The 26,581-nt window shown below is 42.2% G+C and overlaps 1 protein-coding gene across 1 annotated transcript in view; it reads right to left on the bottom strand.

Moving 5' to 3' along the window:
• Nucleotides 1–12,381: 12,381 nt before the first annotated feature.
• The window catches only part of papss1 (3'-phosphoadenosine 5'-phosphosulfate synthase 1), a 31,856-nt gene continuing 17,656 nt past the window's right edge, over nt 12,382–26,581 (bottom strand). The window contains exons 9-12 of the mRNA XM_079813587.1: nt 22,765–22,900; nt 22,221–22,489; nt 19,786–20,015; nt 12,382–14,038 (exon numbers count right to left, since the gene is read on the bottom strand). Of these exons, the coding sequence (XP_079669713.1) occupies nt 13,900–14,038; nt 19,786–20,015; nt 22,221–22,489; nt 22,765–22,900 (774 nt within the window). The 3' untranslated portion in view covers nt 12,382–13,899. The remainder of the gene's footprint in view (nt 14,039–19,785; nt 20,016–22,220; nt 22,490–22,764; nt 22,901–26,581) is intronic.

Here is a 26,581-nt window from a genome sequence, read left to right as displayed (position 1 = left end):
ATATAAAATAGTATAACATTCCTCAATATAAACGACCCAAGCTACCAAATGGCCCTTTATCTATGATTAAATACATTAATGAAGGCAACACTTGCTAAATATTAAGTGTGACTTGAATGTACTCAATTTATACCACTAAATCGTTAAACTGTTGCCAAATTAGCTAGCAACCATCACTAGAAACTAGCCTGCATTTTTGACACTATATGCGTTTACTTTGAAAGGCACCCCCTCAAGGGTGGTCTGAAACTAGTGACGAACAAATAAACCGAAGGATTAGCACTTGTTTCTCATCTCGCAGATAATATCTCAGTCTCCTGATTGAGGAAGAACAGATAAAAGGAGCACAATGTAGCATCAGGACTCATTCAGATGGCACTGACGCAAGAGGCAGCTCCATAGAAGCCATTACATTTGAATACAGTAGCGTATCAGTGAACGCCAATGACTTATTAATGCACCTTTATGAGCTGTAAAACATACAGCGGATGATAGCATCAACATTACCTTCGTCATCAACTTATTGTGGACAAAAGACATTAAGAAGTGCTGACAGCTTTCAATCAGCCGGACAGATTCACTGCAACTTCCCTGTCGCAAATAACGTGACCGGGTGAAGTGAATTACCTGAGAAAGACACAGGCAGGCAGGCAGGCAGGCAGGCAGGCAGGCAGGCAGGCAGGCAGGCAGGCAGGCAGGCAGGCAGGCAGGCAGGCAGGCAGGCAGGCAGGCAGGCAGGCAGGCAGGCAGGCAGGCAGGCAGGCAGGCAGGCAGGCAGGCAGGCAGGCAGGCAGGCAGGCAGGCAGGCAGGCAGGCAGGCAGGCAGGCAGGCAGGCAGGCAGGCAGGCAGGCAGGCAGGCAGGCAGGCAGGCAGGCAGGCAGGCAGGCAGGCAGGCAGGCAGGCAGGCAGGCAGGCAGGCAGGCAGGCAGGCAGGCAGGCAGGCAGGCAGGCAGGCAGGCAGGCAGGCAGGCAGGCAGGCAGGCAGGCAGGCAGGCAGGCAGGCAGGCAGGCAGGCAGGCAGGCAGGCAGGCAGGCAGGCAGGCAGGCAGGCAGGCAGGCAGGCAGGCAGGCAGGCAGGCAGGCAGGCAGGCAGGCAGGCAGGCAGGCAGGCAGGCAGGCAGGCAGGCAGGCAGGCAGGCAGGCAGGCAGGCAGGCAGGCAGGCAGGCAGGCAGGCAGGCAGGCAGGCAGGCAGGCAGGCAGGCAGGCAGGCAGGCAGGCAGGCAGGCAGGCAGGCAGGCAGGCAGGCAGGCAGGCAGGCAGGCAGGCAGGCAGGCAGGCAGGCAGGCAGGCAGGCAGGCAGGCAGGCAGGCAGGCAGGCAGGCAGGCAGGCAGGCAGGCAGGCAGGCAGGCAGGCAGGCAGGCAGGCAGGCAGGCAGGCAGGCAGGCAGGCAGGCAGGCAGGCAGGCAGGCAGGCAGGCAGGCAGGCAGGCAGGCAGGCAGGCAGGCAGGCAGGCAGGCAGGCAGGCAGGCAGGCAGGCAGGCAGGCAGGCAGGCAGGCAGGCAGGCAGGCAGGCAGGCAGGCAGGCAGGCAGGCAGGCAGGCAGGCAGGCAGGCAGGCAGGCAGGCAGGCAGGCAGGCAGGCAGGCAGGCAGGCAGGCAGGCAGGCAGGCAGGCAGGCAGGCAGGCAGGCAGGCAGGCAGGCAGGCAGGCAGGCAGGCAGGCAGGCAGGCAGGCAGGCAGGCAGGCAGGCAGGCAGGCAGGCAGGCAGGCAGGCAGGCAGGCAGGCAGGCAGGCAGGCAGGCAGGCAGGCAGGCAGGCAGGCAGGCAGGCAGGCAGGCAGGCAGGCAGGCAGGCAGGCAGGCAGGCAGGCAGGCAGGCAGGCAGGCAGGCAGGCAGGCAGGCAGGCAGGCAGGCAGGCAGGCAGGCAGGCAGGCAGGCAGGCAGGCAGGCAGGCAGGCAGGCAGGCAGGCAGGCAGGCAGGCAGGCAGGCAGGCAGGCAGGCAGGCAGGCAGGCAGGCAGGCAGGCAGGCAGGCAGGCAGGCAGGCAGGCAGGCAGGCAGGCAGGCAGGCAGGCAGGCAGGCAGGCAGGCAGGCAGGCAGGCAGGCAGGCAGGCAGGCAGGCAGGCAGGCAGGCAGGCAGGCAGGCAGGCAGGCAGGCAGGCAGGCAGGCAGGCAGGCAGGCAGGCAGGCAGGCAGGCAGGCAGGCAGGCAGGCAGGCAGGCAGGCAGGCAGGCAGGCAGGCAGGCAGGCAGGCAGGCAGGCAGGCAGGCAGGCAGGCAGGCAGGCAGGCAGGCAGGCAGGCAGGCAGGCAGGCAGGCAGGCAGGCAGGCAGGCAGGCAGGCAGGCAGGCAGGCAGGCAGGCAGGCAGGCAGGCAGGCAGGCAGGCAGGCAGGCAGGCAGGCAGGCAGGCAGGCAGGCAGGCAGGCAGGCAGGCAGGCAGGCAGGCAGGCAGGCAGGCAGGCAGGCAGGCAGGCAGGCAGGCAGGCAGGCAGGCAGGCAGGCAGGCAGGCAGGCAGGCAGGCAGGCAGGCAGGCAGGCAGGCAGGCAGGCAGGCAGGCAGGCAGGCAGGCAGGCAGGCAGGCAGGCAGGCAGGCAGGCAGGCAGGCAGGCAGGCAGGCAGGCAGGCAGGCAGGCAGGCAGGCAGGCAGGCAGGCAGGCAGGCAGGCAGGCAGGCAGGCAGGCAGGCAGGCAGGCAGGCAGGCAGGCAGGCAGGCAGGCAGGCAGGCAGGCAGGCAGGCAGGCAGGCAGGCAGGCAGGCAGGCAGGCAGGCAGGCAGGCAGGCAGGCAGGCAGGCAGGCAGGCAGGCAGGCAGGCAGGCAGGCAGGCAGGCAGGCAGGCAGGCAGGCAGGCAGGCAGGCAGGCAGGCAGGCAGGCAGGCAGGCAGGCAGGCAGGCAGGCAGGCAGGCAGGCAGGCAGGCAGGCAGGCAGGCAGGCAGGCAGGCAGGCAGGCAGGCAGGCAGGCAGGCAGGCAGGCAGGCAGGCAGGCAGGCAGGCAGGCAGGCAGGCAGGCAGGCAGGCAGGCAGGCAGGCAGGCAGGCAGGCAGGCAGGCAGGCAGGCAGGCAGGCAGGCAGGCAGGCAGGCAGGCAGGCAGGCAGGCAGGCAGGCAGGCAGGCAGGCAGGCAGGCAGGCAGGCAGGCAGGCAGGCAGGCAGGCAGGCAGGCAGGCAGGCAGGCAGGCAGGCAGGCAGGCAGGCAGGCAGGCAGGCAGGCAGGCAGGCAGGCAGGCAGGCAGGCAGGCAGGCAGGCAGGCAGGCAGGCAGGCAGGCAGGCAGGCAGGCAGGCAGGCAGGCAGGCAGGCAGGCAGGCAGGCAGGCAGGCAGGCAGGCAGGCAGGCAGGCAGGCAGGCAGGCAGGCAGGCAGGCAGGCAGGCAGGCAGGCAGGCAGGCAGGCAGGCAGGCAGGCAGGCAGGCAGGCAGGCAGGCAGGCAGGCAGGCAGGCAGGCAGGCAGGCAGGCAGGCAGGCAGGCAGGCAGGCAGGCAGGCAGGCAGGCAGGCAGGCAGGCAGGCAGGCAGGCAGGCAGGCAGGCAGGCAGGCAGGCAGGCACGCACGCACGCACGCACGCACGCACGCACGCACGCACGCACGCACGCACGCACGCACGCACGCACGCACGCACGCACGCACGCACGCACGCACGCACGCACGCACGCACGCACGCACGCACGCACGCACGCACGCACGCACGCACGCACGCACGCACGCAATTTGAAGTGATGTGTCACAGTTTATGCAAATAAGTAGGTAACTTACAGAGTTGGATACTGTTGCATTTGGGGGGCCTAATAGTGACCAATATTATGAGACAATGAGAAGCAAATTATCTCATTGGCAAAATAGGCTACAAAACTGAAAATAAACTGAAGGAAATTAACACTTTTATTCAGCATGGACATATTAAATTGATCAGAATTAACAGTAAAGACATTTGAAATGTTACAAAAGATTTATATTTCATATAAGATTTATATAAATACTGTTCTTTTGAATTTTTTATTCATTCACAATTAGTATTGTGTGTAATGCATTACTATAAATTACTTTTCCTTTTAAAAGTAAAGTAAGGGATTATTCATTATTAATTAATTTAATTACAGTTACTTCTGATGTAATTGCATTTAATACTGTGTAGAACAATTCTATATAAAACAATAAAAATAAAAATGTAACATCTAATGATAAAATGTATGTTTTTAAATGTAACCTTCTCCCTTTCATCACATCTTATAAAATCTGACAAAACATAAATATTAGGACAGACGAAAATGATAAACCATTCTAAATCTTTGTGATTTTGCTCAAAAGTGAAGTTGCTCTTAAATCTTTTTGAACAAACCCAATGTGTTTCTGTGGAAATGTATAGTTTAAAGTAAACAAAGGGGGTACCTCAAGGATCTGTTTTAGCTCCTCTTTTATTTTCGATCTTTATCAATGATTTAGGTCATGGAATAAATGTAGCTAAAATACATTTGTGTGCTGATGACGCTATTTATACAGCGGCATATTCTTTAAAAATCAAGCCTTACAGCATCTACAGAGTGCATATCAAGTAGCCCAGCATTCATTGTTACAGTTGAAATTGGTTTTAAATTAAACAAAGGGACAACATTTTTTTTTAAATCATGCTTGTCCCAAGATAACGGATGTGGGAATTTTGACTTTAGAAAAAATTCATTAAAAATGTATAGGTATATGGTTTGACAAAAGATTCGCTTTTAACGTACACATTGATTGTTGAAGAAGCTTAGCCCAAAAGTGGGGTTCTTTAATCGCTTTAAAAAAATTCCCTTATGGGGCTAGAAAGAAAATAGTAGAGAGTACCTTTTTATCTATAATTGATTATGTTGATCTTTTTTATATGCATTCAGCTGCATCTCTACTTAGGAAATTATACTCAGTCATCACAAAGCATAAAGCTGCATGATAAACAGAGTCACGTACAGCACGCATCACTGCATTTGGTCATCTCTGCATCATAGGAAAAAAATTGCATATGCATATATTTGTCGCAAAGGCACTTTTAGGTAAATATATTCCTAATCTTTTAACCTTTTACACAAATAGTTATTGCACTAGATCTATATCTCAAATTCACCCAAATCCCAAACTCGGAATTTGGTAAACTTGCTTTTTCTTTTCATTCTTTTAAAACAGCAGTGATTGCGCATCGGTGGCCGCCATGTTGAATGTAAACAAACCCCGCCAATTGTGCGCCAGGTGGATAAGCCAGTTTGTGATTGGTCCCCGCAGATTTGTAACGGAAGCAGAATTGTATATGAGGTACTGTTATCTTGTGATTGTCTTTAGCCCTATTCGGACGGTAATTGTTTCTCATGTGGACATTCGTAAAAATACATTTGCATGCCACCTCAGTGATAAAACTTGTGCATTCGGATGCCGATTTATTCACAGTGGAGGAGCGAGTTGTGTGATCATACGAACCTGGGAACATGCTGCTCACGTGGTCAATAACATAATTGTATGCTGAAAATAAAATGTCATAAACTTGGTATAATAAGAATAAATGCATATTTAATTTAATATAGGAAAATAATATCCTAATTACTATTTACTTATTTAAATCTGTTTAAAAATAGGAAGATATATAGATGCGCATTATAGTTAAAGTAGTTTTCTGTCTTGTATTGTATCTCAAAATGAGCCAAAATAAGTTAATACAGCCTCTTATTTACATGAGGTAAACCTAATGCTGCTCGGTTATTTTAACATGCTATACAAGTAATAACAGCCCATTTCAAATGTTTACGTGCTTTTCTTCTTTTTATTTTTTGAGCGGTGATGAAATATATTGCTCTTGTAAATACTTGCCAGCATTTCAGTAATAAAGGCTAGATCTTTAAAATGCATGTCAATGATGAAAATACCTTACGACCCCACGAGAAACAATTACCATCCGAATAGGGCTTATGTGAGACTTTCTGTGCTGCCGTCTCGACCAGGGCTCTCTCTGGAAGAAGACATTGTAATATCTCAATGGGATTTTCCTGGTTAAGTAAAGGATGAATAAAAATGTATAATTTGTGTGATGGATCATGACACTGAAAATATCAGTACAAATACTTAAAAAGAATACACAACTCACCAGAGTCTGTGTGGCCGTGTTGAATTTGTGGCAGGTGAAGTATGAAAGATTTCACTAATATATGACAGTATTGAGGTAGCGACACAGCTGTGAAACCTTAAAAAAAAAAAAGAGAGAAATATTTTTTTTAAATGAACCTCTTCTTTATGTCAGGACATGGCTGTAACGTTTATTTAACAGATTAAAAAAAACCTTCAGTTATATATTCATATGTCCTTTAAACATACATTATGCATCACATGGTGTGTGAACCGCCTTTAGGCGTGCCGTCTGATACTGAGACGGCCGAGTTAGAATCTTTTGGTAATGACTAAGATCACTTTCGCTTACCCAGGTAGGTGGCATGAGGCTGGAGCGTTGCCATAGTTTGAAGACACTCAAGACGGTGAACGAGGACAAGATGAAGAGCGCGAGAGGGTTGACTGTCATGTCCTCCTCCTCATGCCTCACGGGACTTGAATCACCATCATGTCATGAAACAGATGCGTCTCTTTGATGTGAACATGCCAGGCTGTAGTATTTGATGTATGATACCCCTCTATCATGTGATCTCTTTATAGCAGAACCCTTACATCTGAGGTAATGCCCTAAATGTCAGATTTTAATATCTGTAGATATTCCAAACCGGATGAAAGCAGATTAAAAGGAAAAGGACGCAGTCACTGAAAATCATGAATGTTTGTGACTGACGGCTCAAGTATCAGACGTCGCCGGAAAAGACATGTGGAAGGAAGCAAATATTTATACAAGCCTTGAAAAATCACATGGGAACGTCAGCGTTCTCATTTCATCACAATTGTAAAATACAGGTGAAGACTTTTAACGAACAGCTGTTGTTCTAGAACCTGCAATACGTGTCTGGTAAAGCTCAGAGAACCGTGTTTGGGTCCCTCACCACTTCATTGTTCTTCTTTAGGAGGCCGATTTTGTCATGGACGGCTTTGAATGGAAGTAAAAGCAGATGCGGGGGAAATGGAAGGGAAAATGTGGCTGGGCTTCATGTAACAGTTTAATCTACCGGTACAGCCGATGATGTCACATGATGGAGTGGTGACACTAATTAGTCATGGAGGATGTGCAGTAATGCATGCGAGTTATCGGGCACTTTCCACAAATGGGTACAAAACAGGACTTGGAAGTCTTCAAGTTTCAGGCTAAATTTCGGTTAGTTTAAAACAAAGATTCAGGCAAAAGGGGCGCATAATCTTCAAAAAGATGTTCGACCACATCGGGAGGTCAAAGTAGATGTTGAGTTTTGTGAGCGGTCACTCTGGCATTCATTTTATACGAGACCAAACATTTAAATCTTGTTTCCAAAATCTTTTACATACACTACTGTGCAAAAGTCTTAGGCACGGTAGTATTTTCAACCCCAAATTCCAAAAAATACAATTAATATTTAATGCTTTTGTCCAATTACATTGAAGGTATAATTATTTTTAATCAGTGAAAATAAAAAAATAATACAATAAAAACTAAATTAATATTTAACGCTTTTGTCCAGTTACATTGAAGGTATCATTTTTCCCTCAGTGCATTCCTTAGGAATTGAACCCATTACCATGGCATTGCTAGCAACAAACTATACTATATATTGTATCAAATAAATACAATTAAATAAAATAAAAAAAATTACAGTGTTGAATGCGCCTGACAACTGCAGAGAAAACGGAATGATTGTCTTCTTGCCATGTAGAAAGAGTCCAAATGATGTTACTTCCTGGGTGTCACAATTTTATAAAATGTTCAATTTCTTAAGGGGGAAAATTTTATGCTGCAATTTTAATTTATTTATAATAATTAGTCATAATTAGCCAATTTTATTTTTATTTTTGTTCTCTGTAACACTATTTTGCAGTGTCCTTCACTGAAGAATAAAAAAGTGTGTTGGATTTACATGATTTAATTGTGTACATCGGTCCCACATGAATCAATTAAGTTAAACAAACATTATTTGTTCATGTAAGTTCAACATCATGGGATGAATACATTAAGTGACCCAATTAAGTAGTCTCAAAGTGAGTTTTTTATTGCTCCCTGACATGATGCAGACATTCAATTTCATATATTTAAATTTTACACAACTGAATGATAATACTGCACTAGCTAGTTGACAAACTTTTAGCTAGCAATAGCGCACATTAGCAACTTAAATGCTAAGCATGAAAAGCTCCTTCAGCGAAACCGGTATGACATTAGTTGTATTAGTCCACAGCCTAAGCAAAAGTCCACTCATCTCAACAATGGTAACCCACTGTAATTTAAATTGTTCTAATAATTACAACATAATTGATTATTAAACACAATCAAGCCTCTCTCATCTTGCTCAAAAATACATAAAATAACACTTTTACATATAAAATAACAACATTTACTCACTCTTGATTCAGCCATATGCAAAGCATGCTGGGATCTAACCAGTTTCAGTTAATGCAACACAAATCATTCATGTAATCTCAACACAAACGGACTTAGTAAACTTCAATTTGACTTATATTTAAGTGGATTGAACTCAATCAAATTAAGTTAGGACAAAATGTATAGCAATTGTGTTGCTTTAGCTCATTTTAATTAAGCAATTTGGACACGCAGTAAAAATCTTTTTTTTTTTCAGTGTTTGTTTCATATATGTTGCATGTACTTAATGCATGTATTAACAGCAAATTATGCATAATTATATGCAACTAAAGGCCTTTGCACACTGAGTCCGAAATTTTCGCATGCGTTTTTTCGTATTCGTGATCCGAAAAATTCGTCACCTTGCACACTGAGTCCGATGCGTATTAATGAATGCGTTATGAAAAAAAACGCAAAACAACAAAAAATGCCGTCTTCCACCTTCTTATCAAGGAGCTGCGGGATTACCCAGACCGATTCAAAGTTGAATGTCAGTGGCTCCGTTTGATGCTTTGCTAGCGATACTGGAGCCACATATTAAAAAGAAGACCACCAATTTCCAACCCTGAACAGAGACTGGCAGTATGTCTAGGATCCGCGCAGACACAGACACAGACACAGACACAGACACAGACACAGACACAGACACAGACACAGACACAGACACAGACACAGACACAGACACACAGACACAGACACACAGACACACACACACACACACACACACACACACACACACACACACACACACACACACACACACACACACACACACACACACACACACACACACACACACACACACACACACACACACACACACACACACACACACACACACACACACACACACACACACACACACACACACACACACACACACACACACACACACACACACACACACACGGTTTACAGGGAGTTGGTGTGCTATAATTATAGCTGTGATATTGTAGTATTTTTGATACAATAATATTTGTATTTATAATTGTACGTTTCTGAGCACTGGCGATTCATTCACCAGCATTGCCAGCAGTTTAAGGTTGGGCATCAGCTGTAGATGGAAAAACGGATGCGAAAAACGCGGAAAATCGAACCTGTTCCGATTTTTTTTTGACGGACGAAAGTTTCGGAGGCAGTGTGCAAGCGTAATTGACATAACGTGAGGTCGAATTTATTTTTTGACGTGCGAAAATTTCGCATGCGAATTTCGGACTCAGTGTGCAAAGGCCTTAACCTCAAACAAACACTAATTCTACCATAACTCTATAGTAAGTACATGTAGTTCATTAATATTACTCAGTACTCAAATTACACTGTAACTATGACATCTTAAAATGAAGCGTAATATCAAATTTATGACGTTTTATTATTTAAATTGTCTGATAGTCACGAAGGTCAAAACATACGAGCTGGAAAAAGTCAAAAATCAACATTTTACAGTAAAGTACCCTATTTGTGGAAAGGTATCAGGTATGTGAGCTAGTCATACCCATTCAAAGACATGAACTGTCTCAGCAACACGGTCCAAGAGTCTGGAGTCTGTATACTTGGAAATAAACTATAATGTATATTTATTTGTCAGAAGTACACATGGATGTCCTGACAAAGACATCTGTCAAAAACAACAACAACAAACAATTGTACCACAATAATTCTTTCCCTGTCACCTTTCAAAACAACTTCACTAACTCATCTTCATGTGTTAAGGGTATTGTAATGATTTCCACATGACTTGATGCGTTTACCTTTACGGTGGTTTGCATTTTCAGCACTGGAGGGGAGGTCAAAAGGGCCGGGGCTTTTACTGCAGAGCGGCAAAGACAAGAACCAGGTGCTACTGAGAGCTGCTTCCCTGTCTGTCAGTATTAATAAAGCCTGTGTTAAAAGACACTGCTGAAGGAGAAAAAACATTTACAAACATCATTTATGTTACGAGATTGATTGAACGGTATAGAACAGAGATAAATCGGGGACCCTTGTAGTGAATTAGTTCTGGCACATTTATTCAAGAAGATATAAGGCTCATCTTGTAACTCGCCTGAAATAATTCAAATCAAGAATATCGGTAAACCGACGAAGAGGGGAAAAGTAACTTTATACCCGAGGACACGTTCATGATCATATTGAAGTGCTATTCAGTCATGTTGAAAGCCCCACTCCATGCAGTTCAGAGATTGAACAAGATCTGGCCGACGACATGCAGAGAAAAACATGACGGCTGGCACATTTGGACATTTCATCTCTGAGCTGGAATCAAAGGAGAGGGCAGGATATTCCTGAAAGAGTCTGGATTAACCCTAGGTGTCCCACTTTCACAGGGGCACGACTGCATCTGGAGGCCAGCTGGGCTTTTTTTTGTATTTTCTGATACATTTCAACTGCGGGAACTGGGGGAAAAGTACATTATGATCAGGAATCTTTTCATGTCTTTGTCTATGTCTACACTAATCCGGATAGATTTGAAATTGCATCTTTTTCTCTTCCATTCACACTGAGATGGCGTTTTTGTCCTGTGAAAACGGAGCTTTTGAAGATGCTCTACAAAATGGAAAAAATTGAAATTTGCGTTGTAATGTTGACTTTGAAAACGGAGGTATTCGAAAACGATAGACGCATGTTTAGTCATGTGACACACACTGTACCAATAGATATCCATATTTATACTAGTATGTGCCTGCTATTCACTTTCAATGCCTCGACAAGCTTCAAGCGATGAACAAACTGGTGTGATGTAATTTCAAACAAAATCAGGCCAAAACAATATTTATTTGGAGTTTATTTCAAGAGTTTCAGCGAACTTTCCGGAAAAGTTCTGTGCTGGTAAACACATTTGTACTATCATTGGTCCTTAATAGGTAGGTGTGGCTCTGGGGCTCCGCCTTTTTGACGTGGAAATCGTCTTTCAATATAATTTCTTGGTTTCTTTGTTAATTTCTTCAGTTTAGTCTGGCGAGGTCATCATTAACAGACTGGAGAGCCACTTTCTTGTAGGAAAATGAAGTGTAATTATAATCGAAAGCGACACGGTAACTGTATTTTGAAGTTTAAAGAGCCCCTTATGCTATTTTAAAATGTAGTCCTAATTGAGTTTTGGAGGTCTCCAACAACAGGTTTACATGCATCAAAGGTCAAAAAACAGTTTAATGGTCTCATAATATACATTGCACATCACCACAATGTTCAATGATTCTCAAACGACTCGACGGATGAATCAATCTCTCTAAATCCCTCCTTTCTAGGAGCTACTCTGCTCTGATTGGTCAGATGGCCCAGTCTGTTGTGATTGGTCTACCGCGTACAGCGTGTATTTCGGAAACAAACGCCCATTACAATACCTGAACTCCAGCTCCGTCCGGAGGCTTCCTAATGCTCAGCGATTAATGTACACACACTGTAATAACTGTAAGGAAAATCAGTTACACCTCAGGTGTGCATTATTTTTCAATAATTCAACAGCCCGGAGTCAATTATACTACGTTTACCACACCTCAAAACCTTGTTCAGATTATGTTATGTATTTCAATCCATTTTCGGCTGTAGGACATTTGAAATAACTAAAATCATTTGGCGAAGTGATATGGAACTGTAATATTTCCCTGAAAATAACTGCACACCTTAAAATGTCCGTCAACCAATCAGATTCAAGCAATCAACAGCCTCGTAGTATAATATTATTATAACTTTAATGCGTCTGGTCTCTGTATCATCTCAGTGAGCTTTTATTATTTATTACTCATGCGCAGTAAAGATTTATTCAAGCGTCTTACGAAATTTCAGCGTGGATGAGAAACGTTTGGAAAACGCTTGAAGCGCTAGTGTGGATAGAGAGCATTTTGAAACAAAAACAACATTGTAAAATGTATTTGGATTAATGTAGCGTTTGATGTGCATTTTGTGTGAGAGTGCATACTTTTAATTAATAAGACTTAAATCGCAATTAAGTTGATGTTTGTGGGTTTTTTTGGTGGAATGCTTTATTAAGAACACTGAGTAAAGAAGGACAATGCTGTTAACAAATAAACAGGACAACTATGAATTGTAAAGTAAAGAATATGATCATTTCTATTCTAATACAATAAACAGACCAAAAAAAAAAATCTAAATAAATACTACAAAAAAAAATGCACTAAAAACAAAGCTAAATCATTTTGTTTAACAAAACACTACATTCAAACATAGAATTATCAAAACACCATGGTTAGAAATGATACAGACTAAACAAATTCTATTCAAGTTATGCCAGTAACTTCAAAAGGACAAACCTCACAGACTTAAATGTGAATTTTATGTTTGGCTGATTTGCAAGAGAGAATTTTTTTTTAACAGATTTCAGAACAAAATGCTGCCATGAAAACTATACTGTTAAAACCACAAATATTTTCAGACCATTGAATAAATAACAGTTTTTTTTCCAACTGATATCATCTAAAAACAACGCCTGAAAGAGGGACAGGGCACAACCAACCGTATACGTCACATCCAGGCACACATTTTGGCTTAAAGGATCGTTCATTGCTCAATACTTTTAGCTCATTTGACAGCATATGTAGCATAATGTTGATTAGCACAAAATATTTTCATTTTGTTTTACATTAGTTTGCATTAGCATACTTGTACTGTGAATTGCCACATTTCTAGTTAGATAAAAATCCGATATATTTCCTTTGTTTTGATATTTCTCTATGCAAAAAGTATTTTTTTACACTAGAACATATCCTGCAAAACGTATTCGCTTTGCAACCTCTATTTCCTTCTATTATGCTGTTTAACAAAACATGAGGAAACGATTTTCAGCTGTACTTGATAGTATGCCATAAATGCTGTTGATAGAGCTTAATGTGCATTAAAGCCAGAACAATGCTGTAAATGTAACTGTTTCAATAAAAGCTTATGATCTTTAAGGCAAGTAGGGCAATTTTCAAATTGCACGTCTTTCATCCAATTGTAACACCGATTATGAATTCTAGGGAGTACAAGAATATAGATGGCATAATTTACTAATAAAACAGTTTCTATGTTTACAGAATTGTATATTTAAAATGTACCTTTCACAAGCCAACTCGCATCCTTTTTTTGGTAGCACTTTATTTTACAGTCCCCATGTACATACCATGATGTACTTATTATAGTAATTACAATAACTATGTACTAACCCTAAACTTAACCCACGTAGTTACCTTTATTACGTTCTTAGGTAAGTACATTGTAAGTACATGCACTGTAAAATAAAGTGCAACCCTTTTTGTTATAAACTGAACATATAAAAATGCTGCCATAAGACTCAGAACCATGAAACCGACAGTGACTTAATGAGGAACAAAATCCAAAAGAGTTCAAGAAGTCCTTTGGGTGGTCCCAATGTTTGTGTTTTGTGTTTTTACAAACCATGATCACCTCCTCTCCCTCCTTTTCCCTCTTTCACTGTAACAGAATTGCTTCCGCCTCTCTCGGCGCAGCTCAGGCCTTCTCCAAAGACTGGTAGTATTCCTTGAGAACATTCCAGGCTTTGGGTGCCATGAAGCCTTCCGGAGGGTTCTGGCCCTCGCGAGCCATCCTCCTCATGCGGGTTCCTGAGATGAAGTCATAGTCCTGGTGTCTGGGTAAAACGAGACGGCGGAGGGAATTTTAAGATGTGCACAGGAAAAGGGACAGTGTGGTACCCAATGTGATAAGAAAATGAAAAAGAAACATAATCTCGGGGTTTACGTCAGAGATAATAACTAGGTGTTGTACACTGCTCCTTTGTTCGGGACATTTCGCTCTGGAGGGAACGATGCATTATACTCTGAAAAGAGCTCTATGATAAAATATGTTCTCTCAAGTGGCTCTACAAGCCACATAATTCCTTTCAACGGTGCAAAGACGACGAGGTAAACAGGCTGACTTTACTTCTAGACGAAAATAAATTAGCAAGAAGCAGAAATCTAAACTTCAGACCAATGTCATTAAATCCAAACTCTCGGCTACACGCTTTCATTTAAACAAATGCTTCGAAAATAAACAGTGTGCAAAATGTCTGATAAATAGAGCTAATTAGACTCCAACAGCACGGATAAAACTCCAACGCTAGTCTAAATACAATCCTCAACGGCTCCTACGGATAGGGTTTATTTGTTACGGATTAGTTGTTCTTCAATTAAGACGCAGATCTTATGAAAACAAATTCACACAGCGCAATGAATTTATAAACATACACTGTTGCACTGCGCTTTCCCTGTCGTAATCCCGTTCATTAAACGAACGCTGTCATTCAGAGCGGCTTTTCGGTCTAGACAAGCAAAGCATTTTATATGGGCTTTTAATATGGAACGCTGAATAGTGGATTTGAACAAACCCCTGACCTGAAAACCCCTGAAAAAAGTATCACAGTTTCCACAAAAATATTAAAAGCAGCACAACCGTTTTAATCATAAAAGCAATTTAATCATAAGATTACTATTGTTTTCCATTAATAAGTGCAGTTACTAATAATATTACTTGTTTATTTCTTGGAAATGCACATTTGACAGTCAAGCAATTGAGTTGAGATGCAGATAAAATTCTTTTAACATCATCCTAATTTTTATAGGGAAAAATTGTTATATTCTACTCTTATTAAATGTACCATTAATCTTCTATAGTATCATACTGAACTGACCGACAGATTCAGTGATTATAAATGGAAAGCTCTTTACTTGCTTTCTGTGTAATTCTTTTCTTTACAATTCTGTGGAAGTTTTTGTTTTTCATGAAACTTCTCGCCTTTTACTTCATACTTTAGTACAAAAAGTGGCAGATTTTTTGGCGCCATTCCACTGCATGGTGCAGTTCGGTGCGGCTCACTTTTTGGTGCTTTTCCACTGCATGGTAGAGTTCGGTACGGCTCACTTTTTGGTGCTTTTCCACTGCATGGTACAGTTTGGTGCGGCTCGGTACGGTTCGCTTAAATAGTACCACCTCGGTTGAGGTTCCAAGCCTGCCGTAAACACTGCAGATCACGGATTGTTCAGAGACGCTTTCGATTAGACTAGGTAAACCCAGCCCGATCTGCCAGCGATTTTATTTCGCCCTGCAGCTCAGGCTGGAAACGTGAACATTTTTCTATCCTGCTTCCGTTACAAATCTGCGGGGACCAATCACAAACCGGCTTATCCACCTGGCGAGCTAATGGAGGGTTTAACACGATGACGGATAGAGAAGCGACGGATCGTTGGTCTGATCGGTTGATGGACCATCCAATTGACCTATCGGTAAGCCCCGCCCCGCCCCTCAAATGCAGATGAGCCAATGACAGTTGAGTATCAGTTGCGCTGGGACCGGATCTCGGACATCTTTAGGTTTCAGCGCCATAGAGATGCATTGGAAAATCCGAAGCTCTCAGCGGTTTGATGGTGTTTATGCTACAAAAATGGCAAAACGATGTGCCTGGGGTACTGCAACACTGATTCCAGGTCTCCTGAGAGGATTTTCTGGTGGTCACACTCTCATTAAGTTACGATTAAATTAGTGATTCCCTGCTAACAAACAAACCGAAATAACTAACTGTTCTCACATCATGTAATGTTAACAGTGTAGGTCAAAAACACATAAACGAAGGTCTGCATTTCAGTACCTCTCCATATTAAACTGGTTAAATGTACATTAATTTAATCTTACCCTGATGTACATGAACAGTGTTGATGTCCAGTGTAGCGATCGTGATGACCGTAACATGAGGCTTCTCCCGTTTGCATTGTGATCTGTAAATCCTAGCTTCCAAATTAATCTCCCACATTTATTTTAAAATCTTTTATATATTGAAGTCCCACTTGGATGCTCCTTGACGAGAGGTGGTCCTTCTGTGCCACAGAATTTTTGTATACATTTTTTATATTTCTGTGAGTTTAGATATGTTTAAGGTCTACATTATCTGTCTTACTAAGGAGGACTCCTATTTTGATGAGTATTATAGTCTACGGGTAGTGAAAGGGAGAACTCCCACTTGCAGTTTCTCTGAGTTGTTTTCGGATACAAAGTTTACAGTTTATTAGCACCCCTGAAAAAGGCATACGATACGGTCTGTAAGTTATATGTTTGTTTACTGTCAGTAGTTTTATGAGTGTTTTTGTATAATTTGCTGTGTATGTTAATGATAATGCAACGGAGAGAGAGAGTTTGTGAATGAGACGTTAATGCACACTTCTGCTTAGTTTGTTCAACTCTTACGGTGATTTTTTTTGTTGAGTGAAAAACGACGTAATAAACTTCATAAACCATCAGTAAAGTTTGGCCATCATTCAGACGGGGTCCGCTACATTCTGTGTCCAAAAACAACTTGGGATAAGGTTTTCACACTGACAGCTGTCATTGTAAGACTGTTAGCAACTCCGTTTGTTTGTCCGAATTAGCAACAGTAACTAAGGGGGGAGGGGCTTACCGATAGGTCAATTGCGTACAGAGTCATTTGAACTATGCCCGTTGATCACGCCTCTTGTGCAGTAGAAAATACAGAGCAGACTCCCCAGACTAATGTTCAATCTAAAAAGACTGAGCTTGGTCTGGTGATAGCCAGACAAACCGTCACTACCATTACATGCTTTTGTGACAGTGATATTGCGATTGAGACCCTAAACACATTGCAAAATACAAGATTAGTTTACCCTTGTGCGCCGTCGGGCAAATCAAGTGATGTCGTTATCTGCGCTTTGTTGTACGAGTGCCTAATCTCTTGTTTTTAGCAGTATTTTGTTTTGCTGCTATCAGCCTCCTTTGAAACAATCTTATTCATCTTGTAGAGGCGGCACAATTACAACTATCATTCTATAATCCCACCCACTTTAAAGCGGTGCTAACTGCAGTGGAAAACCAAACCGAGCCGTGCCGAACCGCGTCGTACCAAGAGCCACTATGCAGCGGAGAAGCGCTATTTGACTAAAATTGTTTTCTTGATTTTAATAAATCTTGATCTAAATAAAACGTGTGAAAAAAATAAAAGCGTTTGTTTGCCATGTCTTGGTTTTCTTACATCTTCAAACTTTTCGTTTTACAAATGGGGACAAACAAATAAATGTCTTTGGTCATCACAGTAAAAATAACATTTAAACTGGATATTTAGAGCTTTGACGGGCTGAAAAAAAAGTGTAAAGCACATGAAAGTCCTTGAAATTTCACTCTCAAACAGTTTGTACAAATCCTAAAATGAATAATGTAAAAACATTCGACTATTTCTGCCACAATACCATGGTTACAGTAAGCGTTACTACATTAAAGCCATGGTGAATGTTGGTGATTTGAGGACTAACTTTTTTTTAATGTTTCTCCTGGTTTCCACATCAGCGCTGTTTGATCTGATATAAACGCTTTCTCAGGATCTCCCAGTGCTGTGTAGTTGGGGTGTCGCGTGATCGAGATCCTGTTCTGAGCTTGCGTTGTGCTGTTGGTCCCAGCTGATAAGCGCTCCATGCTCAGTTCAAACGAGAGGCACGGTTTCGTTCCACTTTCGCTTTGTTTGCCGTTTGATGCTTCTCATATGCAACAGAAATGCCAGCTCTAATCAGTTTGGCAATGTAATAGTTGTACGAGTGCAACCTTTAAAGAAATGTAGTCGCACTGGCGGGAAAAAAGGTCACAAAATGTGACCATTTGGTCGCAGTCTGGAGTGAAGGAGCATGAAGAATTTACACCTCTGAGTCCATTGAAACTATTTAGGATGTGCTTGAGGAAACTTCACAGAGTGCTTGACTCTTGCATTGTCAATACAAGATCTTGAGCAAAAATTGATGCATGTCGTGATGGAAATATCATCACAACATTCATCACACAATCGATTCTTCGTGCTGCCTCCCAACCATTCTTTCACACCTGAAGCACCCTAGTGACCAATTAGCAACACCCTAGGAACCACTAAAACTCCATAGCAACTGCCTAGCAATGCCCAAGCAAGCATCCAGAACACCTTAGCAATCACCCAATGGTAAGATGCAAATATAATGCATCCTACAACTAGATGGACCCACAACTGATGGTTTATGGAATATTATCACCATTCCACCTGGTAGTCACTTCAATGGGGTTAAGGGGTGGAACACATAAACCCTGACTCCATAGAGAACCGTTAATATGCATTTAAATGAGAAACAGCTTGGACTGATTTGAGCCATTTTAGAGGAGGACTTTAAGGGGGATGGCTGGCAATTAGGCTCAGCATCCATATTCGTCTCGAATTTGGCCAGGCCCAACACCCTGCTCAAGGAGCAGACGGAACGCCATAAATTTACTAAGGCGCCAAGCGGGGCTCTTTGAAACTCAGACGGAGTGCGAGTCTGCCACCCCAACCCCCTCCAAAACGATTGCTGGGGTTGCTGGGATGGAGGAGGGAAGTGATGCCAGTAACCTCCAGCCCCACTGTCACCATGACACTTGACTTAACACATCAAGGTAAGCAACGATCTCAATACTTACTCATAATGAGGATAGTTATAAATGAACATGACTTTTCCTTGCGTGAATCACAAAAGATCATGTTTAACAGAATATCCCAACTGCACTTTTTTTCCATACACTGAATAATGAATATTACAAATGTTAATATTCTTTTATTATCTAGTATTCCAGTTGGATATTCAGTAACATTTGTATGGAATATTTTCATAGTTTATGGAGTTTGACAGATGAAAGGTCTATTTAAAGATCTATCTTTTTTTGTTGCTATTGTTCTTATGTTGAAAAAAAAGCCACATATGGTTTTGGAATGACCTGAGGGTTAGTAATTGATACGTTTTTTTTTTTTTTGGTAAGCTATCCCTTTAAACTCTGTGTGGGATGCGCATTTGCATAAAGATCATTCAACATTTAAAGTCCCCAGTTCTTCCAGTCAGTTTTACTGCATGTTGACATGCATGGTCTTCATCAGGGACGACTGAAATGCCTGTTAACTCGATAGCGGTGGGCGCTATTAATTGCAAGACGAGACGCCGCGAAAATGCATGATTTTCGTTAGTCATCTTCTGCAACATTTGCACAGCGCCAGAGGAATAATGGCAGATATCCACTTCTAAATGACTTCAAAGAATGGAGCAAAGCCATAGAATTTGGTAAAAGCACACAACAACAAAACATTTCCTGTTATTCTTGGCAACACCGTTAGGAATCGAGGAAGCCTGACATGGAGGGAAGTTTAACTCAAGATATGCAGTAATAGACTGTTTGAACATGTACATGAAGAAAACTTGTGTTTTCAGTTTAACGCCACTGTCAGTATGCCCAAGTCTCGAATTTGATCAAATTTGACCCTTAAAGACATTTGTCTTGCTCATTTTGTGTAGTTACTTTGCATTTACAAAAAAGGAAGACAAATTAAAAGGGGGAAAAAAGATATAAACTTACTTTTTGGGATCATAAAAATCCATGGCCTTCTTGACTTTATTGTAGGCTGCCACTTTGAAAGGCACAATTTCCAGCGATATGAGTCCAGGGGCCATGGTGAGAACTTTGGCTCCGTGGGAGGGCTCATAGAGGTCTTTACCTGTGTCTGGATGAGGCATTCCTGCGGGGTCACGACCCACTATGTAAAAGTTGGCCCCGGCCACCATTCGGGCCCTGCAGTGCCACTGGACCTGTTGGAAAAAGTTCACATTTATTCTATTTTCACTTTGAAACTAATCAATTAAGAGTGTTAGTTCAACCAAATCACATTCTTCCTACTGTGGAACACAAAATAAGTGGGAATGTTTGGAAAAAAACAGTGTGAACAATGAAAGTGAATGAGGACTGGGGTTGCAGATATCCAAAAAGACAAAACAAACACCATAAAATATAATGAAAGTACTCCATACAACTTGTACACCATTTTCTAAGTCTTCTGAAACCATACAGTATATTTGTTTGAGATTAAATTTAAACTAGAAAATCTTAAAATCTCCCCCTCTGTCGTTCACATATGTGAACATTTGAATATGGCAAATCAGGTTGGATGTCAATTGTTTCTTGCATGTCTTCTACCCAAATGCATGCGAATGAGATTTGAGAGCGCCCACAACAGGAAGATTTTCAGCGTCTAGTTTCAATTTTGGTCTTTTACTCAGACAAAACTGCTGTATGTTTTTAGAAAACTTGGAATATAATGCACAAGTCAAGTCAAACAGCTACACAAAAAAAGACTTTGTTAATGAAAGAAAAAAAGATTTGGAACAACACGAGTAAACAATGACAGATTTCATTTTTTGATGAGTAATCATCTGCTTAAATTTTGGAGTACAATAATAATGTAACCCAAATGGAAATGTTGTTCTATGGCACAGCGATAGGGACAATTGAATAATCTGTCAAAACATAATTTTGAGATAAATGAAAACATCTCTTAGTACGGACACATGATTAGAATTGGCCTACACCACCTAAGCTAATTCTTTTCTATGGAGTCAGCATGTCCCCTACTTCCTCCTCATAACTCAACGAGGCGAACGACTGCTTCCTGTGGGCTGCTTTAGTCTTACAGACTCTGTCTGCTCCCAATAAAATTTTTAATGTCCCCGGCCACATGATTAAAGAACAACAGACTTCAAAATAGCCATGGAACACTACACCAGCAACCATTTTTGTCAGAAGAAAGCTCCCAGTTTGTCTTTGTTATGTGTGTGTGTGTGTGTGTGTGTGTGTGTGTGTGTGTGTGTGTGTGTGTGTGTGTGTGTGTGTGTGTGTGTGTGTGTGTGTGTGTGTGTGTGTGTGTGTGTGTGTGTGTGTGTGTGTGTGTGTGTACGTATAGATCACAGAGGGACTGTCCTCTAAACACTTTGGTTCTTTTTAGAGCCACTTCAGAACATCAATTCAAATAAATTCCTACTGGAAAGTCCAGAGACGCCTGATGCCGACAAGATGAGACTGTCCCTGTTGTCTTCAGCCTCCAGCCCAGGTTAGGTGGAACGGATCAGCAATCCAGTGTACGCCTGGCGATTTAACAAGGAATGTGCCCTGCGCAAGTTTCCTCACCACTAACTTTCCATACAACAGTTCATTGGCCTCATTTTAATTATCGTTCTTAGCACAAAGAACATTTGATAGAGCTTCTTTCTCTAAAACACTGCATATGTCAAGCAATTCCGAAAATGTTTCCGAGTATGGGATCTCCATCACCATCTGCCAGAGGAAAGACCATCAGGAACATCACCAATGAACTTCCAACCTCATCTGCACAATGTTGTTGGACAAACTGCCACAATTGCACTCTCTTTCTTTCTTTGTGAGGCTTTAGGAACATAAAAATACCTCCAGATTCTGAAAGCGTGCAAGAACATATCATCTTAAAATCTCAGCATGGTGCTTTGGGGTAAGAAAGTGGTCTAATATAGCTAAACCCAACTAACGTTTAAACTCTGGTCCAAATTGTAGTATATTCTGGCCACAAAATGCCCCCTAACACTAAACAGTTTGAAATTGGCAACCACAGTTGGTTGGTTCTGAAACTCTTGTGTTCATTTCCAAGATTTGATGTCATGAAAATGTATCCGAGTATGGGATACATACATACATACATACATACATACATACATATTGAGCAAGATCTCAAAGGCTAAAAAAGCTAAATTAAATCTTAAAATGAGTAGCTACCAACTGCAGGAAAAATGGTATTGGGGGATTACAGTATGTAGTAATATATATATATACACTGAGCATAAAATCTTTGATAGATGACTAGATGATCAAGAGTCTCCATTTAAAGCAAGAAAACTGAAAACATTATAATGACCAGCTGACCGTACATTGTTGTTTTAAATGGTAAGCCTCAGGGGTCTGTTCTAGGTCCTTTTTCATTCCACACTAACCTCTGTGGGGCCGGCGTACATCATCGGTGAGGGGAAAATAGCCACTATGGTGGATTTGGGATCAAGCAGCCCCTCCTCCAGCACAGCTGCATGCTGTTTCATGCGCCAGGACAGTGGTACGTCATCATCTTTGGTCCAGCCTCCCAGCGGGTGTAGCAGAAGCACGGGTCGACGGTAGCCACGTTCAATTAGACGCCGCTGTGTGTCCTGCATGAGCAGCGCGTGGCCATTATGCACCGGGTTCCGCAGTTGGAAGGCAAAGACAGCATCTAAAAATGAGAGAAGAGTTTTTAAGAGTCAAGTCTCTTAATATTGCAGCAAAGTTAATAGACATGGCAATGCAAGACTATGACAATACAATTAAACTCCATAAAGACCATAAAAGTTTATTCATAATAATGTTTGCATTAAAACTAATTTAATAGTTAAAAAAAAAGAATGTGTTTGATTGCCTGCTACAGTTTAAGGGCAAGGCAACTCTCAACACCCAACTGTCTAGTCAAAATTAGCTCAAAAGAAGCAATTCCTGAGTGTTGTTTCATACCTGCGTTCATCTCTTTAAACTTCTGCTTGAGTTCGGTTGGTGTGAGCCTGTAACTATCAAGCCCGTCGTTCCAGTAGATCCGATCCAGTACCTGGAGATCACCTCCGACCAGCCAATCTCCACTCTCCATCACCATCTGCCAGAGGAAAGACCATCAGGAACAGCACCAATGAACTTCCAACCTCATCTGCACAATGTTGCTGCCACAATTGCACTCTCTTTCTTTCTTTGTTAGGCTTGAGGAACATAAAAATACCTCAAGATTCTGAAAGCATGCAAGAACACATCATCTTAAAATCTCAGCATGGTGCTTTGGGGTAAGAAAATGGTCTAATATAGCGAAACCCAACTAACGTTTAAACTCTGGTCCAAATTGTAGCATATTCTGGCCACAAAATGCCCACTAACACTAAACGGTTTGAAATTGGCAACCACAGTTGGTTGGTTGGTTCTGAAACTCTTGTATTCATTTCAAAGATTTGATGTCATGAACCTTGCAACTGTTGTGAAACCCAGCAGCCATATCACCCTGTAGCCCAAGACTGGTTTCCCACTGAAGCTAAGCAGGGCTGAGCCTGGTCAGTACCTGGATGGGAGACCAATTGGTAAAACTAGGTAGCTGCTGGTAGAGGTGTTAGTGAGGCCTGCAAGGGGTGCTCCCCCTGTGGTTTGTGTGGGTCCTAACGCCCCAGTATAGTGATGGGGACACTATACTGTCAGAGAGCACGTCCTTCGGATGAGACGTTAAACCAAGGTCCTGACTCTCTGTGGGTATTAAAAATCCCAGGATGTCCTTTGATAAAGAGTAGGGGTGTAACCCCGGCATCATGGCCAAATTTGCCCATTGGCCCCTGTCCATCATATGGCAGCCTCCTACTCATCGCCATACATATATACGATTGGCTTCATCACTCTGTCTCCTCTCCACCAATCAGCTGGTGTGTGGTGGGCGTTCTGGCGCAATATGGCTGCCGTCACATCATCCATTGGTGGTGGTTGAGGAGATTCCCCCATTCCATGTAAAGCGCTTTGAGTGCCTAGAAAAGCGCTATATAAATGTACCTAACTAGGTCTTCTTTAAAAATGCTAATTGTCACAACCTGGAAACTTAAGTAGTAAATATACGACTTTGTTTCCATGCACAAGTTTGACAATCTTAGTTAGAAAGCTCTAAAAGCAAGAGATCATTCCCAAATTTGGGACTCAACAGCCCCTGGTTGATTAGCTTGAATTTTCTAAGCATTAATATCTAAAAATAGGACTACCATACAAAATCAGAAAAGAACTCTTGGCTGCTTTTACTAATATTTTACCTTCAGGAGGTCTTCGCTGGCATTGGTTGAGCCCCTATCTTGGCCAGAGTTAAAAAGCTGTAAAGTATGCTGAGGATATCACAGCTTGCAGCAGATTCGGGCCGCTAGGATGGAGAATACCATTTCACAACCACACACACTTTCATCTATTGATTTGACTTGACAGCAGCACTGGTGGCTCGATAACTTTATGTGCAAGTATGTGATCGTATTAAGCAAACTTGGAGAGGCCTGAAAGCGGTGAATGTTAATAAAATGCTTCATAAGCTGCATTGCGTTTGCATTTGAAGACTGAATGCATGTGCGGCTGTCATTTTCTGGCCGCAGTATAGCAACAGTAGCAGCCGTTTATTTAATTTATGCTGTAGAGGCTGGCGATGGAAAAACTCAGTGAGCGATCTGTTGGCACTGCATCACATCTATACAGTAAATCAACTCTATTAGCCGTCGTGGAAAATAATTGAGCACTGGTTGAGCACTGCACTCCTTTCAATGAGGGGAAAAAACATAGATAATGCAATTAAGTTAATGCTCTCAAGTCTGGTTAACATCCCCCCCATACCAAATCTCCCAATATGGACTCAGCTGTCAGACTGACAGCCGAAATAAACAGGAAAAGAGTATTTACCACACATAATGGAGGCCGGTTTTACAGCCCCGCTGATTGACGTGCTTCAGCAGACGGAGTTTAACATACAAACCAGACATAGTGAAGTAATGAGATGAACTATTCTGTGAAATTACGATAACATATTCCACATTCATGAGACCAAATTTTCCCATTTTGGGCACTTTGGTACAATTAATACATTAATCAAACAGAAGTTCAGACGCATTTGTTTGAGGGTTTTTGTTTCTTTAGCTTAAGTGATATTAATGATCATGTAAAATGAAAACAGGCATGATGGTAGTTGTAGCTCGAACTTCTGAAAGGAACTGAAATTCGCAAGCCATTTTCTAGGGAAGCAATAATATTCAAATTGATATGATAATGATATATTTAAATTATATGCTATAAAAAAGTAAAATAAAGCATGCTAGAAATAAAATGCTATGCATTACAACATCAAAGTATCAAAAATTAGAAATTCATTTTGAGATTTGCTGAAGATTTAACAGTGTTATTAAATGATTATCTTTTAAAAAAATTATTAAATATTAAAATGTAAAAATAAAGCATGCATAATATCAGTCAATATTACAATCATTTTATCACAAATTTTAAAGTTAAAAAACTGTAAAGGTAATTTTAAAAACAGCATATTTCAAGAATTTTTCTATTTTAATATACTTTAAAATATAATTTATGCCTGTGATCAAAGCTGAAATTTCATCAGCCATAATTCCAATCTTCAGTGTCCCATGATCCTCAAGAAATCATTCTGATATGATTATTTATTATCAATTTTGGAAACAGATATGCTGCTTAATATATTTGTTTGATAACCTATTATACTTTTTCAGGATTTATTGATGAATAAAAAGTTAAAAATAACTGCATTTATTTAAAATATAAATCTTTTGTAACAACATACACCATCGTTCAAAAATTAATACTTTTATTCAGCATGGATGCGTTAAATTGATAGTAAATATTTATATTGTTACAAAAGATTTCCATTTTAAATAAATGCTGTACTTTTTAACGTTTTATTCATCAATGAATCCTAAAAAAAGTATTATGCAGCACAACTGTTTCCAAAATTGATAAATCAGCATATTGGAATGATTCCTGAAGGATCATGTGACACTAAAGAAGTAATGATGGTGAAAATGCAGCTTTGCATCACAGAAATAAATTACATTTGAGTATATTTTAAGCATTTTAAAATAGAAAACCATTATTTCAAATTGTAAATATTTCACAATATGACAGTTTTTTCTGTATTTTCGATCAAATAAATGATTTTAAAAACAGTAATGTTTCTAAACTTTTGACCGGTACAGAATTTATTTTGTTTGATTGTTTATTGACTGTGACAAGTCTAAACTTCATTAAGAGAATGCCATTGAGCGAAGAATACTGTAAATAAAAAGAAAGTGGATTGCTACAAACTTCACTGTGTGCAATTTCTTTCTTTGGTCTGGGGATGGGTTTATTTGTGACCGTAGGCAAGCAGACAGATGGGGCCATTCCAGAGTCCGAAAAGCTCTCTGTTGGCGCCCATTAGTGCGAGCTGGAGCAGAGCGGAGCCATTAAAGTCCACCTAAGCCCACAATCCCTACTTACAGATGGAAACAATTGTTCAGTATTTACTCTGCGAGATTTGTAAGAGGAAGGTGAGGGGAAAGGAGGGGAGGAGAGCGCCACTTGCCTAAACACTGTTGGGATAGAACGCAGGGTGAGAAATCCAACTAAAACACATGTGTGAAATTAAGGAGGTCAAGGAATAAAGAGATTAATAAAGCAAGGACTGAACAAAGATGAGAGAGAGAGAGTGAGACCCTGTCTCCACAGACCTAGTGAGAGGGCATCACGGCTCTGTCTTCAGTCAGAGTGCCGT

The sequence above is a fragment of the Gobio gobio genome, assembly GCF_949357685.1.
Source record: "Gobio gobio genome assembly, chromosome: 3".
Classification (NCBI taxonomy): domain Eukaryota; kingdom Metazoa; phylum Chordata; class Actinopteri; order Cypriniformes; family Gobionidae; genus Gobio; species Gobio gobio.
Note: the sequence above shows the minus strand (reverse complement) of the source record. Positions and strands in the feature narration are given on the sequence as shown.